This window comes from Podarcis gaigeae, assembly GCF_964106915.1.
Source record: "Podarcis gaigeae genome assembly, chromosome: 3".
Lineage (NCBI taxonomy): Eukaryota > Metazoa > Chordata > Lepidosauria > Squamata > Lacertidae > Podarcis > Podarcis gaigeae.
In genome coordinates, this window is record NC_139680.1 from 96,038,068 (window position 1) to 96,055,031 (window position 16,964).

Below are 16,964 nucleotides of genomic sequence, written 5' to 3' on the forward strand. Positions count from 1 at the left end.
CATTTTCTTCATGACCATTAAAACTTTCACTTAAACCAATTTGGAAGCAAAATATGTTTAGAATTATTCTGGCTGAAGTAAATGATTCTGCAATAATAATTATATTTTTTTAAAAAAAAAAACCTTATGTGTATTTAAGAAAAACACGTATAGACTTTCAGCAGAACCCACCACCATTTGGGGCAGTTGACAGTAACTGCACCAGTGCTGCTATGATTGCACAAGAGTGGAGAGAGTTATCCATTTACAATAGCTTCTTTTCCAAGTAGGTGAAGCTAAGCCTACTTAGGTCAGCCATATTCTGCAATGGACTATCTAATTTCAAATGATCAGTTTATCCTTTATTTCAAGTCCTCTGTTGAAGACAGGGCAGATTTTATGTGGCCTTCAATAAAATGGCCCATTTCAGTTTATCTGAAGACATCCCTATATACCCTGAGGCAGACATTTGATGGTAGGGACTGGGCAATTTTATAAAAAAACCTAAACAGAACTAGAGTCACAATCCTAGCATAGTTTCTGGAAAGCAAACCCCAGTGAACTCGAAATATCTTCCTTCTAAGTGAACATGCATAGGATTGGTAGGCCAGTGACTGAAAGCCATTATGAAAATATAATCATCTTTCTTAGATTAAAAAGGAAGGACAGAAAACAGTGTCATTCCCCTCAACTAAATATTATTTAAGGCTTCAAAATTGTGGGGGATTCGTTTTTTTCTTTTAAGGATGGAGGAAAAGAAGAAGACATGCCCTAAAAGATTAATCCAGCTGAAGTCTTATATCTAATTATACTCTCAAGCTTTGCCAAATGATTTGCTTTTTGTATGTTAGGACAAAAGATTTCTGTGTATGGCTGAGCAGAGGTTAACCATGCATACCCGGCAGCTGCACAAGAGCCGAGAACGGGACTCCGATCTGAAGGAAAGGGGGGTGGGGAAGGACTTGATTTAGCTTAAATACAGCAGTACCTGTATATCTTTATCTTCTTTTGTGCTTGCTTTGTTTACCCACTTGAGAAAATAAGTTAGGAGATCTACAAATGCATCACTTGTCCTTTGGGAGAGATGCAGCAAAGGCACTGTTAACATGCAGACTCACTAGGATTGCTTAAGAAAATAAGACGTTTGGATTTGATCTGAAATTATTCCCCCCCCCCCCCACGCATCAGATTCTCAGAAGCCTTCTGGTTTTGAATATCACAAGTCAATTCCTTTCTGTTTCTTTCTTTGGCATCTAAATTTGAAAATTTCCCCAGGTTTTCTCCCCTCCCGAAGCTGGGAAATATCATTTCAGCTTTAATGCGGAAGTTTTATTTGGAAAAGAAACTCCATCCCTTTCAGCGCAATCCTACACATTCCTGCTCAGAAGAAAGGTTTGTTGTGTTGGGTGGGGCCTGCTCCCAGCTACATATGTATAGGGTGGAATGACAGATCTATGCCTGCAGAACTCCAGCCAATAAAATAAACACATAAGCAACATTATTTGTCTGCTAGTGAACACTGGAGCTTAGGACACAGTTTGAGAAGGAACATCCCTGTCAGTGCGGCTAGGATATTTTGATACAGGCATAGGAAATGAAGGGAAATGGAAAAACAACCCTTCCAGAACTATATTGTAAGGTGGTGGCTATTGTTTAATTATTTATTTATTGAATTTTTAAGATAAAATAATAGTAAGGTAACAGGACAATACAGTAGCAGGTCTTATGGAAAATTCCCTACCGGCTCATCACTGCCTTTGGTGACGACTTTTTAACTAGCGCAGGGGTTACTTAGATATCTATAGAACCACTCGCAAATAAAAGCTCCACACTGCTGGACAATTCAAACAGGCAGCTGACATGGGTACCAAAAGTTTGGGCTTATTCAGCAGGAAAACCTGCCTCCCTTTGACAGCAGTCGAATTCACGCGAGGGGAAACTTCTCCCCATGAAAGTGATAAAAGCCACTTGCTGCCTTCTGAGTTTTGTCAGATTGGGGAAAGACAGCAATGAAGCTGCCTTGAACATCACAGCCAAGTAGATGCTCTGCTTCGTCATGGGCTAATAATGCGACTCCCTCCCCACCTGCCACCTGCATTTGTTCCCTTATGCAGATGTCAAATTTAGGTCCGAAATGCTATGGTTGGGAGTGCCTTCAAAATTGCTTTTTTAAAAGCTGCCTATGATCTGCCTCAGATATCATGTGTACAGTTTGACAGGACAGGAATTGAAGAATGGCAAATGGGGCTACTTGCCCTCTCTCTCCCAAACTTGGGTCTTTTTTTATGGCTTCAGTTATAGTTATAATGAGGTTTCTCCCCCAATATACATTACCAAGATGTTCACATCCAGAAATCTATCATTCTCCATCAGGATTAATGGATAAACATTAGAAGACAACCCATTTAAATCAGGCATGGGGAACCCTTGAGACTCCAGATTCTCCTGAACTACAATTCCCATCATCCCTGACCGGGCATGCTGAGGCTGATGGGAGTTGTAGTTCAGTACCATCTGGAGGTTCCCCACACCTGAATTAAAATTATCTCCTAAAACTGTGCCAGTGAGGAACTGCGCAGATTTGATCCACAACGGAACAAGCATAGTTTACCTTTTCTCCACTTTGTGAGAAATTTAGGACAAGAGGGCCTTATGCACGTGTCATTTCCCTTGTCCCCGCCCATCCGTTAACCCCTTACCACCAAATGAAAGAAACCCCATCATGCAAATTGTGGGCTTTGCATCGTAAAGGATATCGCACTCCCCGAGTAAGGTGAGATTTCGGAAATATCTTGTAGGTCACCACACTCGGACTTGATGAGAGATATAGAGAGGCTTTCAGCGGTGCTGGGAGGGTGTGCTGGTGAGCAAGGGTGGTGGTTCATGTGGTGCGATGACATCTTGGTCCTCAGACTTGTGGTCTCCCTTGTTAAATCTAAGGATTCTGGGGAAGCTCTGTCTTTCCCTGGAAAGGAGGCCGAAGGAGCGCCTAAGGGATTCTGAAATGGGTAGGCCATAAGGGGTAGAGGAAAGGGGTGGCGGAAAGAGGAGGAGGTGAAGCCTGTGGTAGCCGCCAGTGGAGATTGATGGAGAGCCGGGTGGTGGCTGCCGGGAGGAGGGGCAGAGGCCGACTGGTCCGATGAATTCTTGCGGACAACTAGGGGCAGTGCTTCCGTTTGGTCTGTGGAATTAGGCAGTGGCACATTGCCAAAGGTGTCTAGCGGGTTTGGAATGATGACATCACCAAAGCACTGGAGACGCTGGTTGGCTGTGTGGAAGTTGTGGTTCTCCCCATTCACAGCAAATCTGGCCTGGGGGATCTGGAGAGGTGGGAAGACCTGAGGAAGTTGGCGGGCGGGCTTGGATGAGAAAACCTTGACCACAGTGTCCACCACCTGAGACATGGCAGTGTTCAGCTCCTGCTTGAGGGTCTCGGCCAGGTGCTTGCCTTCCGGGTGGAAAGAGTGTGGCCCGTGCTCTTTCTCTTTGGGGCCTTCCTTTCTGGGCTTGTTGTCCGCTATCTCTTGCTCCCTGATCAGGGCTCGGGCGCGGTCGATGAATTGCCCCGGGTCCAGCTCGCACATCTCATGATCTGACCTGCCCACCGAATCTCTGGCCCGGGCATCCAGCATTTCCGAGCGCAGGCTGTCTTCGGACAGGTTGCCGGCGTCTTCGTCGTTTTCCGAATCTGTGCTGTCGTAGATTTGGTAGAACTTCTCCTGCAGCTGGCGCAGCTGTTTCTGCATGTCCTCCAGCTGCTGTTTCAGCTGTCTGCGCTCCTCTCGCTTCTGTTCTTTCCGAGCCGAAACCAGCTGCTGGAAGCTCTGCTGCTGCTGCTGAGGCAACTTTTGCTTGCGTTTATTCTCCCGGTAACTTTCCCGGGGACTCACGGACTGCGGAGCCATCTCTCTTTCATTTTCATTGCCCCGTAATGCCACGCTGGGGGAATGGCTCATCCCCCGAATGATATTCTCAACCCGGGCACGCTTAGCTCTCAGGTGCTCGTCGCATAACCGATCCATATCAAACTGGCTCATGGTAGGCCTGCCAAAAGGGGAAAGACACTCTTGGGGGCTGTCTCTTGAAGAGTTGCTGCACACATCCTCCTGATGCACTTCTGAGCCTGTGCTGGAGAGACCACTGGCTTGAAAACTGGGCTCCGTGCCACCATTTTTGTTCATGTTATTTTTCAACAGCTGGGAAATTATGGTTGCTCCTGGAAAAGGCATCATGGCATCTTCATAGGAGTTCGCCCTCTTCAGCAGCTTGCGGAGCACATTTGACTTCTCCCCATCTGCATGCTGCACCACTGAATACTCAACATCCTGCTCTGAACCTTGGGGATTCATGGCACTAAAAAACGACGCTCTCGCCTTTGCAAAAAATGCAGATGCTGTCCCTACCGTCCTTTTCACTCCAATGTCAACTCTTCTTCTCTTGGTTTGCCTGCTTAAGAGGGCTGTGCTGTCATGGTCAGGCATCACTGAACTGTTATTGTGCCATCTTCAAAAGCTTGTCAGCTGGGCACAGCTCAAGAATCCTGGGACCCTGGCCAACAGAACAAAAGGACTGATGAATCATTTTCTTTAAATTTCTCCAAATTTCCTGACCTCAATCCTGAATCAAATGCAAAATGCATAGGCTCTGGGATTTATGGCACATTACAATTATTGCAATTTATTATGCACTCTGCTTGAAATGAAACATTTTAAATATTTCTGCTCCACTGGTTTAAGATGGATTAAGATTTTTTTTAAAAGAGAGAGAGAGAAAGAGAGGGATGGGGGGGGGGAACTGCTTAAGCACCAGTAATATAGGATTCTCTTGCACAAATGCCTAAAATGATACTGTTTATCTTCAGAAGAAACAGTAGATTAGAAGAACACAGGCTCTGACAACCAATTGATTAAATTTAGGGTATTGAGATACATGTTACAAAAGAAGATGAAAGTAGGTCTTATTGTTAAACAAGACAGCCATATCAAATTTGAACTAAAGGAAAATCAATTTCATTGCAAGAAGGTGAAAGCAGTTTTCAGGCTAAAGTAAAAACTGGATTTTTTTTTATTTTTTTGAGGATTTTGATACATGCAAACAATGATTGGGTTGCACAAAATTTCAGAAATGGTTATAGGAACTACAATTTAGGGGAGAAATACATTTTGCTTTTAATGCTAATTTTTTAAATAAATAAATAGATCCATTACTAATATAAAGAAAATGGTTGCTATATTTCCTAGTCTATACAAGTTACCGAAATTGTGTCATTTTTTAAAACATCCCAATGTGTTGTTCTAAATGGGGAGGGGGAAAGAACCTGTCACCCTTGATGACTGGAGTATTTTCACATTTCATAAACTATGATATATGGCACCAAGGTGTTTGCATAAGCTGAAGCAGGGCATTTTCAGCACTGTGACACTGTCCTTTAGAACAGCTTCCAAAGATAATATCTCAGGTGCCTATTGAAATCATTCTTACATACAACATTTTGCATACACAGAACCTTATTTCCTGTAACACACACACAGAGAGAGGAAGACTGAAAGAAAAATATAGAGACATGAAAGAAAACAATATCAATCAACAGCGTGAGAAAGGAGGATATCTTCTCTTTTATAGGACCCACCATTGTTTCCTAGGAATACAGAATAAAAAAGAAGACAGATAACACATTTCCTTGCATTATATATATATATATAAGTCTCTTGACTTATTAACTAGAGATGCTAAACTCACATTGCACGTGAGGCATTACAAACTTCTTCCGGTGCCTTCATGTTGAAAGCTATACCAAGTTAAAATTAATTCCCACCCCCCATACTGTGTTTATCTAATATTAAACTTCACGTTTGCTTAACAGAGCACAATCTTCACAATAACAGGGTCTCCTTGCCAAAGGCAGCACGCAGACTTTTTGGAGCTGCTCCCATCTGTTTCGGTTCACCTGTAAAAACATCTACGTGCTCCCTAGGACTGCATCTGTGGCTAGTTTTTAAAGAATGACTACCCATGCAAATAAGCATAATTTCAGCATGAAATAATCTGTACAATCAAGTGTGTAGCCAGTGCTTGTATGTGAAGCAGCAGCAGCAAAATGGAAAATCTTTTTGAAAGAATGAAAACCATGGCTCTTGTTTTTAATCATCTGAAGGCTGAGCCCCCAACCCAAATATTCTGCACCTACTGAAAGAACTCTTTAAAAGATTTTTGCCTTCACGCGAGCTGCAGGATGCTCGTCTGCATTCCTTGCATTTTGCACCCAAAAGAGGATAATAGTATATAAACTCTCTTTCAGATAAATTGTGAAGCTAGAATCAATCACAATTGTTAGTATTTTAGTCAAAAGTTCTACTTAAACATACACACACAAGGGATGCAAAATACTGTAATAATAATAATAATCATACCTAAATAAACAATTGACCTATCATAGCTGGATGAATGTAAACCAATAAGTCTATTTTTCCACAATCATTTTATACACAACAAAAGTAAAAAGTAGTCTCTCTCTCTCTCTCTCTCTCTCTCTCTCTCTCTCTCCAATGAGTGAAAATAAATTAACATTTGATGGCATGGTAGAAGTGGATTTATCTGAAGGCCTAAGAAGCAAAGATTAGCTTGGGATAATCAGAAGTTCAGGTATCAATCAGGAGGTTTGTTAACATAGAATTATTATTTCTATGTAGGAAGTTCGCTGTGAATTCGTATAAGTCAGGGAATAATAGGTGGCAATGGTCTTATTATTCGGCTTACTTCGTGTGACCATGGAACAGAGTCAAATCTTTTGTGGAGTTGGCAAGTGTCATTTTTCTCTCTCATTTATTCACTATTCCGTTTATTCTAATGGGGGGGGGGAGAATTCAGCTGAACAGCTCAACACCTCCTTTGCTCCTTAGGTTAAGTAGAACTGAATGACCACTTCCATGAAGGTAAAGGGCAAAAATGTGCAGCGCTGCAAAAAGTCCTTTGAAGGGACTGGATCCACAGCTCATTTGCATCAGCAGATACAAAATGCCTGGCTGCTGCTGACTACCCTCCAAGTGTTTCATCAACATGAGCTTCACAGTAAGGAAAGAGAGGTTTCGCTATAGGGAATATACTATGAGATGTAAAATGGGGCTGAGCATTTGCAACGTTGCTGCAAGTGTTTTCACTTAAGGTAGCAGCAACAGGAGGAGGAGAGTTGTTACCTTCGCCTGTAAAGAAGGCAGTGACATTTGACTCTGAAATCAAACCATTTGGCAACCATTTGAAGGTTTCTGTCTTTCTTGACTTTGTATATTATAATTCCGTCCATTCCTACTGACCCACAAACCCAACCACAGGGTTCCACACATAAGCCTTTTGAAAAACCAGCTTTCCTTGGCTGCAGTGTGGCGAGAAGGGAAAGAAGCTAAGGACAAGGGGAAGAGCCATGGTTCCATGGTGGCAGAGGACATGTTTTGCATGCCAAAGGTTCCAGGTTTGATCCCTGGCGTTTCCAGGTAGCGCTGAGAAGGAACCTTGCCTGAAACCCTGGGCAGCCATTATTAGCGTGTGGAGATAATTCAGACCATGAATTGATGGTCTGAATTGGTATACTGCAGCATCCTATGATCATTTGTGTGTGCGTGAGAGAGGCCGGCAGACAGACAGGCCTGGTGCATGTGTGTGGCACTGACCGAGGAAATGCTATCATAAGGTCACTGTCACGAATCCACTATCCATTTTCGTCTCTCGTATGCGTACTGACTAGGGCTCTGTCCTACGGTTCTGCCACCAGGAGGGAAGACCACATTGGCTCAATAGACAGCAAGCCTGAGGAGTGACTGCTCGTGAATGACACAATTAGTCCTCTCCTCAAAGCCCCCTCCACTCTCCCTGGGGCTCTAGCCCTCTGCTCCCATTGACCCTCTGAGCTGATGCCATCTCTTACTACAACTGCTTTTAGACAGCACAATTTCCGGCTTTGAACTTTCAGCCCAAATGACGAGAAATGCATTTTCCTGCAGCCAAGGAATGCCAGTGGCTCAACCTCTTGGTTTCAAAAAAAAAAAAATTAAAAAAAATGCCAACGTGAATTGACATCCTGAGAGAAACAGAATACCGCATACAGCAGAATGTGAGATTCTGAGTCAGCAAGAGCGCACACATTTGATATGATGAAGTCTTTCCTATTAAGATGTGCATGCATATATATATATATATATATATATATATATGGAAGGACAAACTGATGGTCAACTTATAGACTGTACTCCTTTCTCATTTTTAAGGGGAGGAAGGAAACTGCTTTGATTTTCACAGATTTCTGTTCTGGAATACATGATCAATGAAATTCTAGAAATCAGTGAAATCCTAAATTTGATTGCGATGTACACAAATGCTGTTGCTCAATACGATACTTTGAATTCAATATACATTACAAGTGACCCTTCACCTGGTGACCTGGTGTGGCTTCTGTTATCTGAACCTTCAAATTATGTAGGGCTTGATTGTGAGCTCTGTTTTTCGCAGATGGAAAGCAAAGAGCGCCTTTTCTCAATTCCATGGCCTGTATCATAAACCGGACTTAGTTCTCTTCTAGTGAGGTCCCATGCTGATCTATAATCTCACACCTTCCTGATCTATAATCTGTCCTCTCCTGCACTTCACCATCATCCCAAACACTCAGATATGCTATACTGAGAAATTATGCGTAGTGTAGCAAATACATGGCGTTTAGTTTACAAAACCCCCCTGGAGAGGATTAGGTGCCCACAAGGTGCAACACAATTTCCCCCCAAAACCATGTCAACTATACAACCTTAAGGCATCCCAGTCCTTAGCCCTAAACATTAGCTTGCTTAGATGTGCAATCCAGAAATATTTAGAATGGCTCAAATAGAAACGTCTATGGACTTACCTGCAAAGTAATCGCCTTAGATAGTGTAGACTAAACTGCTTTCCCATATGGCTAAAGTGGGTTGATTTGGGGGAAAGGGAATGATTTAAATAGCAGGTACAGCTAAAAGTTGGACAACATTTTTACTTCGGTAAAAGAAATCAATTGCTTTAAGAAGCGCAGAATTATCTGGGGCAATTTCTCAATCAAAGCTGCCGATGGTGAATACTAGAGAATGAGAAATTTGAAAGGGAAAAAATCATTCTGCAAACTTCGAAACTGTATGTTCTTTTTACAGAACTCAGTTATTGTCTCTCTTCCACGGTCCATAAATATTATATTCCATATGTAACTAAAAAAGGGGGAAATATGTGATAATGAAAGTGTCCTTACTGCACTGGGTTTAGGTATAATAGTTTAAGGAGCGTAAGACAATGACAGCGGTACACGCAAGTTGTTAAATATCGACAGAACATTGTATTGTACAGATCCACTTTAAGTCACCTTACTGTACTTCTGAGAAGTACAAAAGGTGGGGGGAGATATACAACATTAACATTTTTCCAATGGCAATGTTTTCAGTACTTGTAAGATAGATGACACATTCCTGTCAAATACTCCATCTTTTTAAAATGTTGTGAAGGAATTTAGGAGTACAAGTAATGGTTATTTCTAGCATCAATTACTTCTTTTCTGCTTCATTTAAATTAAGGCATTATGTTAAAAAAAATAATAATTAAGGACCAAATTAAGGACCCATCTTTAGTTAAAGGAAGGAAGGAAAACTACTGTGTAGCATCACGGGCACATGGGGACCAATCTGGCAAGGTATTAAGAAGCTGCTGTGAGGTGCTTAGCATTTTCACTCCTACATAATACAGAAAGTACAAAGTGTCCTGATGACGAAAAGGAGTTGCTATCTTATTGCTTTGTTGGCGTTAGAAATCTTTTTTGAGGGGGGAGGGAGCCACCCTATACGAATGCATCTAAAGGTTACTCTGTATGAATAAACTATTTGGGTAAGCAATATACAAAAGGCAAAGCCATGCCAGCATATTCTCCATACAAGCCAGTGATTCAAAGAATCACTAGAAAAAAAGAGCACACCAGCGAAATCAAAACTTGCACATTTATTCCTACCGTAGTTTCCCCCCAGATTTTCTCAGTTATATCAAGGTATAGAACCTCCAATCAGAATCCTGAATCAAATCACCCACAAAACATACTCAGAAAAATCATTCAAGCCTTTTGTAATGGAGCACAATTAAGTTATCCATCACCTGACACTTTCGTGCACTTGGAAAGTGTGCTGCAAAAAAAAAGCACCAATAGCAACATCCAACCATCTGAAATATACCAAATTTAATTTTAGGCTGATCATTAAAATAAATCCCCAATGGTGACAGAGAGGCCTTCTTTCAATTTTGAACTGCAGTTCAAAGTTTTGTATTAGATCATTGCTTTGAATGTGTGGTCTGCAATCTCCATTGTCAGCAATCTGTGAAGCACATGGGCTTACGAGCAACATTTTAAAAAGTTCAAGTCCTTCAATAGTGGGACTCAAATGGCAACTTTTTTATTTGCCAGAGATGAGCTTTGGAAGGAAAAGCAGGTGAAATGGATGATGACAAGGGCCTTGCAGGGTTGCAACCTATGAAATACATGATAGCAGATTAAGCAAAAGAAATGATAATCAAAGACACATACAAATGCAACTAGATCCATTTCAAAAGTGGTAAGACCCGTCAAGGCAATGGAAACAAGAACCAAACAACATGCTCCATTTTTAATCTAACAGTTCATTCCACATGGCCCTCCGCTAACCTAGCAGACAACATTAACTTGGAAGAAATTACAGGCTCTCATATGGATGCATACGGACTTCCATCCTTTGTACGTGTATATTCAAATGCAGGGTACAAATCTACAGCTTTAGAGGCATGCATTTGTGGGAAGATTAGGGGAGGAATGATAAAAGTCAAATATGGGGCATTTCATACTTGATGTACTAGAAAGTAATATCCAATAGTCTGTTCACAATTCTTCTTCCAATACTCAAACTACCTTCCATCTATTTTCTTTGAATTCTAAGCCTGCCCAATCCTTCCTTATCCATGCTCTGGACTCCACTAATCTGTCCTCAGATGGAGATGGGAAAGGTATCCTCAAGATTTGAGACCTACCGCCAAATCTTAAACGTACTCACTCAGAAGTGAGCCCCACATAGTTTAAAAGGGAGTTATTCAGTTGCTTTCCAAGTAAGCCTCACTGACTTTCGTGGGGCTAATTTCTGAGCAAACATTGCCAGAAATGGGTTGTTAGGGAACTTATGAGTTCCCTATATATGTTATGGTCTGTCTGACCAAGGATGCCGCCTTAGGCCGCAATCCTACACGCACTTACCTGGAAGTAAGCCCCACTGAAAACACTGGGATTTACTCCTGAATAGACATGTGCAGGATCAAACTGTTCACAAGCACTTTCCCTAACTGAAGACCTTTCTGTTTCCACGGGGAGCACCATCAAGTGATCTCATAAAATCTCCAAGTAACCAGGCAGATGAGAGGCATGGCATCAGCCTGCCAGTTCATGAAAACAAATGCCAACTTTCCCCCTTCCATGCTCCTCCAAGCGTGTCAGGAGAGGTCCAAGTCTCTCTCTCTCTCTCTCTCTCTCTCTCTCTCTCTCTCTCTCTCTCTCCCCCCGCCCTCTCTTACTCAGCTAGACCCATCTCCTAACAAAGCGCCATAAATTCATCAACAGTCGTTGTGCTGAGGATCAACAGAGGGGGAGAGGGAGAGAGAAACTTGCACCTGTCTTTCTTGACACAACACACCTGTCTGGCACTGCCCATGCGCACTTGGAGCGAAGCGCCCCTTGGACAATTTCAAGAGCTTTGCCAAAGCGGAGGCAAAGAAAGAGAAGCGCACCAGCAGCCTCTCCCGCCGCCGCCAGCCCGCCCTTGTTAGAAGAGGCCACCGGGGGCTGTTACAACCGCTTGCGAGCCAAAACTGCTGCTCGGTCGCTGCTTTGCAACTGGGGACTCGCTTCGCTCCCCCCTCCCCGTCTCCAGATCGCCAGACACCCCCCCCCCCGCCCCTCCACCTGCCGGGCATTCTTTCTTCTTAAGACACGGCCTCCCATGCTGGAGGGCACTTTTCTTTGCAACTCTTTGCCTCTTTCCCATTTTTTTGCGCACGCTGAAACTTAAGCACGCAGACATACACGTGTACCCCCCTACGCGCGCACACACCCCCTACCCAGGCACACACTTGCACAGTCGTCGGACAGGCACCGTTTGTAGCCAGATCTTCGCTACCGCGGCGGGGGGGGGGAAGGGGGTGCGGTAGGGGCAGAGGAGCTTTGCCATATTGACTTTGTGCGCCAAGTGGATCTAATCCCACCAACTAAAATAAAAAAACGAGGAAGGGAAAAGTGTCCCGTTACGGGGGCAGAGATTTCTCCTCCTTCCGCACCCCCACCTCTCCAAATCGCGCGCGCGCCCCCCCGCCAAAAAAAAACCCCAGTCCGCCGCGATCCGCAAGTTTGGAAGCACTTCGGCTCAAGTGCTGCGGAGCGACGCCTCTAGAGGAAGCCGGCCGGGAGTGGAGAGAGGAAGAGCGAAAGCGCGCTCCGGAGAGGCGAGATTCTTCCTCGAGAATGAAGCGTTCTTTCGAAAAGAAAAGTCACGCGCGCGCAGGGCAAAGCCAAGCCGATCAACTTGCAGCACCGAGAGAGAGAAAGGGAGAAAAGAAACCAAGCGAGGAAAGAACTCTTGAGCAGACACGGAGAGATCGCAACCGTGCGCTGATCGTTTCTGGATCTCCTCCCTATCAAACTTCTTCCCACCACCCATTAAGCCCTTTCATAGATTTTCTCGGAACTAACTTAAAACGCCCAGCCGGGAGCTCCAAGGAAAAGTGAGTCTGACTGCAACCTAGCCCTAAGAACCTGACCCCTGGTTTTTTGGTTTTCTTTTTTTTTTTAAGCACCCTTCCAGCTCATCCTTTCCCGTCCACCAGCCCGTCCTTCTCAGTCCTCCCTCCCCCGCAAAAAAGAAGTATTCAAACACCCATACATTTCCCCCACCCCTCCTGCTCAAATCCTCTCTCCGCGTATTTATAAATACAGCAGGTGGGGGGTGGGAGATATGAGAAGTCAGGGGCATGCAAATGATAAGCAAATCGAAGGAGACAAAAAGAAAGGCAGCGATTAATAAACAAGACAAAGAAGAAAGACCAGACCAGGAGTTGGAGAGAGAAAGGGGTGTCGGGGCGATGAGGGGGGGTGGAAGAAGGAAGGAAGGAAGCCGAATCATACAAAGCCGAATCATTCCCCACTCCCAACCTTTTTTAAAAAAATTAAAACCTTTATACGAAACATCGATTAAAAAAGACGAGAGGAGAAAGAATGGAAGAGAGACAATCAGGAAAGGGGGGAAAGACATTTCCAACATCAAACCTTATCCTTTCCAACTGGGCAAACTATTGCGATGACTGTACTGAAGCTTTTAGAGTTTTGGGCATAGCAAAAGCAAAAAAAACCCCGTTATCAGTGTAGTTTTATTAGTCTCTAACGTCATTAACCTCATACTGGGGGACGAGGAGAAGAAATCAGCAAGAATGATAGGGTTTTTTTGGGGGGGGGGAATTTCCTCTAAGGAGGATAAATAAATAACCGCACCCCCCTGCCCCCAACAACTTGATCCAGCATTTGGAGCAAGCCCGTGCCAGTGTCGAAGAAGACCATCTCTCTTACCCCCCCCCCCCAATTTAAAAAGAGAGAAAAGTGAAGGGAGACAGATACTTACTCAGTTGCAAAGGCGATGAAACTGAGCCCCCCCCCTCCTCTCTCTCTCTCTCTCTCTCTCTCTCTCTTTTCCCCCTGCCGGTTAGATAGAAGGAGAGAAAGAGAGAGAGAGAGACGGAGAGCGAGCGAGCGAGCGAGCAAGAAGGGACCGCGCACACGCTCCGCACAAATACACAGCCTTGCTATCTTGCCGCTGATGAATATTGTAATTGGCCCAGGGAGGGTGAGAGTGAGCGTGCCAGGGTGTATGTAGATGCGTGTGAGTGTGCGTGTGTGAAAGAGAGAGAGAGAATGAGCGAGGGTGCAGGAGAGAAAGAGAGAGAGAGAGAAAGCAAGAGGGATAACAGAGAGAGAGGGAGGGAGGAGGAGCACCCTGCTCTTCTGCGCCGCTCTCCTCTCCCAGCCTGTAATTGTCTCTTATTTCTGCAGGCAGCAGAGCAGCCTCGCTCAGCTGAGGGCTCCGCACCACAACAAGATTTACTTTAAGACACAGCTGAAGGAAACAGGAAGACTACACGTCACGCTCTGAGTGACGTGCGCCAGGCCCAGCGCCCAATCGGGAGGCTCCTTCAGATTCAAGGGGGATAGCGAGCGGAGAACTTGGGAGGAAAGAGAGCGAGACGTGGGGGGGGGGGGTTGTGCTGGGGGGGGGAGGAGGAGGAGGAGGAGGAGGAGGAACAGGATGGGATCGGTCTCCCCCACTTGCTGCCCCCACCTCGCCGTCCCCTTTCTCCACCCCTTGGCCCCCATCGTCGCTGATGGGAAGGAGACTTTCGTCCCAAATTTGGAGGAGGGCGCATCGGACTGTGCCCGGCGCGGAGTTCAGCCTTGCCGGGTGCGGAGATCAGTTACTGGACGTAACTGGCTTTGGTTGTTCAGTTTAGTTTGGGGTATGGCTACAACATTGCGGAAAGGAACGTGGAAAGGTGCGCCTGACTCAAAGGAAGGGGTGGGTGGGAGGAAATATCCACGCGCGTTTCTATAGCGGGTGGTCAGAGATAACCGGGGTGTGTAGGGAGTGCAATCGGTGTAGCCCCGCACCCGACGCTAGTCCTCGGAGTTCCACGCAGGGTTGTAGGGCATTCCCACGTAAGAGTGCTCAGGATTGCGGACTAATTACAAGTAAACCATCCATCCGCGCACAGAAAGCAGGTGCGCGCGTAAAGACGCGCTCGCGTAGCAAAGGGGGCATGTCAACGTGTGGCGAGGATACCACCCCACCCCCAAGAAACTTTACAGCCTTGTTAAGATTTCAAGTTGGTGGGGCTTTCGTCGCCTTTTGAGCAACTCTGTGGTAGGTGGACAGCCCGATCCAAAAACAGCTAAGGCGAAATCGTTAAAAATAAAGCTTTCCTTCGGCTGCCAGTACTTCGGTTTAGTTGGTGGTGGGTTGGACTGTGTGCCATTGCTTAGGCACGGGGAGAGAGGGAGGGGGGGGTGGCATTGGATAAGCTGCACTGAACGAAGCCAAGGTGCCCTCATTCCATCCATTCCAGACAATCACGGTTGTCAATGGCCAGGAAATGGTTCTCGGTCTTTGACAGACTCTTAAAACTATAGAAGTAGGGGCATCAAAAAGGTCAGTTTTAATCACGGTATATATTAACTCTCTCTCTTCCTCTCTCTCTCTCTCTCTCTCTCTCTCACACACACACACACACTCACACACACACACACACACACACAGAGCCCTTTAGATTTAGACAAAATACCAGTGTCAGCAACCTATGCACTGCGTGAAAACTCAGAAGGCGCAAGTGACTAACTTAAAACAATTGGACAACCCTCCCTTTTCCCCTCTTTTGCAAACCTCTTCAAAGCCTTCAATACGAATTCACCTTCTCCTGATTTAAAGACGTTCGTCGATGTTTGTCTCTCCCTCCCGCTCCCAGGAGTGATACAACAAAATAAGTGGAAAGGGAAGTCGCGTTGGAGCCTTGAAGTAAACCAGACGGTTGCTCCTAACCTGTCTTGTAGCTATACAATCTTCTGTTGGTCGTGAAGAGGCTCCTTAGCGCAGACGCCACAAAAAGCGTCCACCCAAAGTTCGGACCAGCCTCCCTGTATCCATGATGTGTAGGTCATGAACTCAAGAACCTTAAATTAAATCCTGCTTTAAGTCACTGGAAGGTGGGGTGGGGTGGAGACCACTAACTCTTTCCAATAACTCTGGAACACAATCAGATCACCGAGTTGGTTTAAAAACTCCTATCGGTAGTTCAGATTTACGATCTGTACGTCCACCGCGAACTCAAACCACACTTTTCTTGATAGTTTATTCAACTCATCCAGCTCCTTCTTCCAAAGGTTGCCTTATTGTTGTTGCTACTACTATTAATACCGAAGGTATGTCTATTCCTGGTACCACAATGAAAGCAAAAAATTAACTTTATCGGGATATTTTTTTTAAAAAAATCAGAGCAGGCAAGTTAAACCGCTTTGAAAAAAGACGGCGCGCTGCTTATCCTATACGCGGGGAAAAAATAAAATCCTACCCCTGCCTTTCTTTCGGACAGGTATCTGTGCAAAATATTTTAAACACATAATTTTAAAAATCCTAACCTTATCTGCATTAGTTACGGCACCCGGGGGAAAAACCCACGCCGATGCACAGGTAATCTTTTTTTTAACACACACACAGAGAGAACACGCAGGAATCTGGCGCGCCCACAGATCCGAGTCTGCTTGAATGGCTCGCAGCGTGCGAGAATTTTGGCGCTCTCTTTCTGGTCGCTTTCTAACTTTTAATTCCGGGATTTCTTTAGGGCGCATGGGGTTTATTCTGCATATATGCTCTCTCGTGCACGTGCAACATTCCCTTCTCCATCCCTTCCCCTCTCTCTCATTCCAACTCCAGAAATACTAGCAAACTGCTGTGGATAAGAGACGGGCGCCCAAAGAAAACAGCGGCGGAACAATTCAAAACAACAACACCCCCAAAACTTATTAGAAACTCGAATCTGAGAACACGTTTTTTTAAAAAAGAAAAAAATTAACAAGGAGAGAACGCGAGCGAAGGAAAAATGACAGAGAGCAACTGCGTGACGGGGATAACAGGGAGAGATTGTGTTGTTCTACATCTCTCGCTTTGGAAAACTGTGGAGCCGGGTTAGGGGGGTGCAATAGTCGTTCTTGAAGGCAACCCTCTCGGGGAGAAGGACTGGCTGGGTCGTGGCCCCATCGCCCGGGGTCCCCTGCGCTTAATTCGGGAGGGAAGCGGAATTTGGAGGCGGGGGCGAGCGAGAAAGAAAAACTCTCCCTTAGAAACGGTCCACGCCCCCTTCCTTCCTTCCTTCCTACTGCGGACTTC

General features: G+C 45.0%; 2 protein-coding genes across 2 annotated transcripts in view; one reads left to right on the forward strand and one right to left on the reverse strand.

Moving 5' to 3' along the window:
* PROX1 (prospero homeobox 1) overlaps positions 1-14,209 on the reverse strand; it is a 73,836-nt gene extending 59,627 nt beyond the window's left edge. Inside the window, exons 1-2 of the mRNA XM_083733303.1 lie at positions 13,656-14,209; positions 2,734-4,527 (exon numbers count right to left, since the gene is read on the reverse strand). Of these exons, the coding sequence (XP_083589429.1) occupies positions 2,734-4,460 (1,727 nt within the window). The 5' untranslated portion in view covers positions 4,461-4,527; positions 13,656-14,209. The remainder of the gene's footprint in view (positions 1-2,733; positions 4,528-13,655) is intronic.
* Positions 1-16,964, forward strand: part of PTPN14 (protein tyrosine phosphatase non-receptor type 14) — a 461,328-nt gene that overhangs the window by 357,441 nt on the left and 86,923 nt on the right. The window lies entirely within an intron of this gene.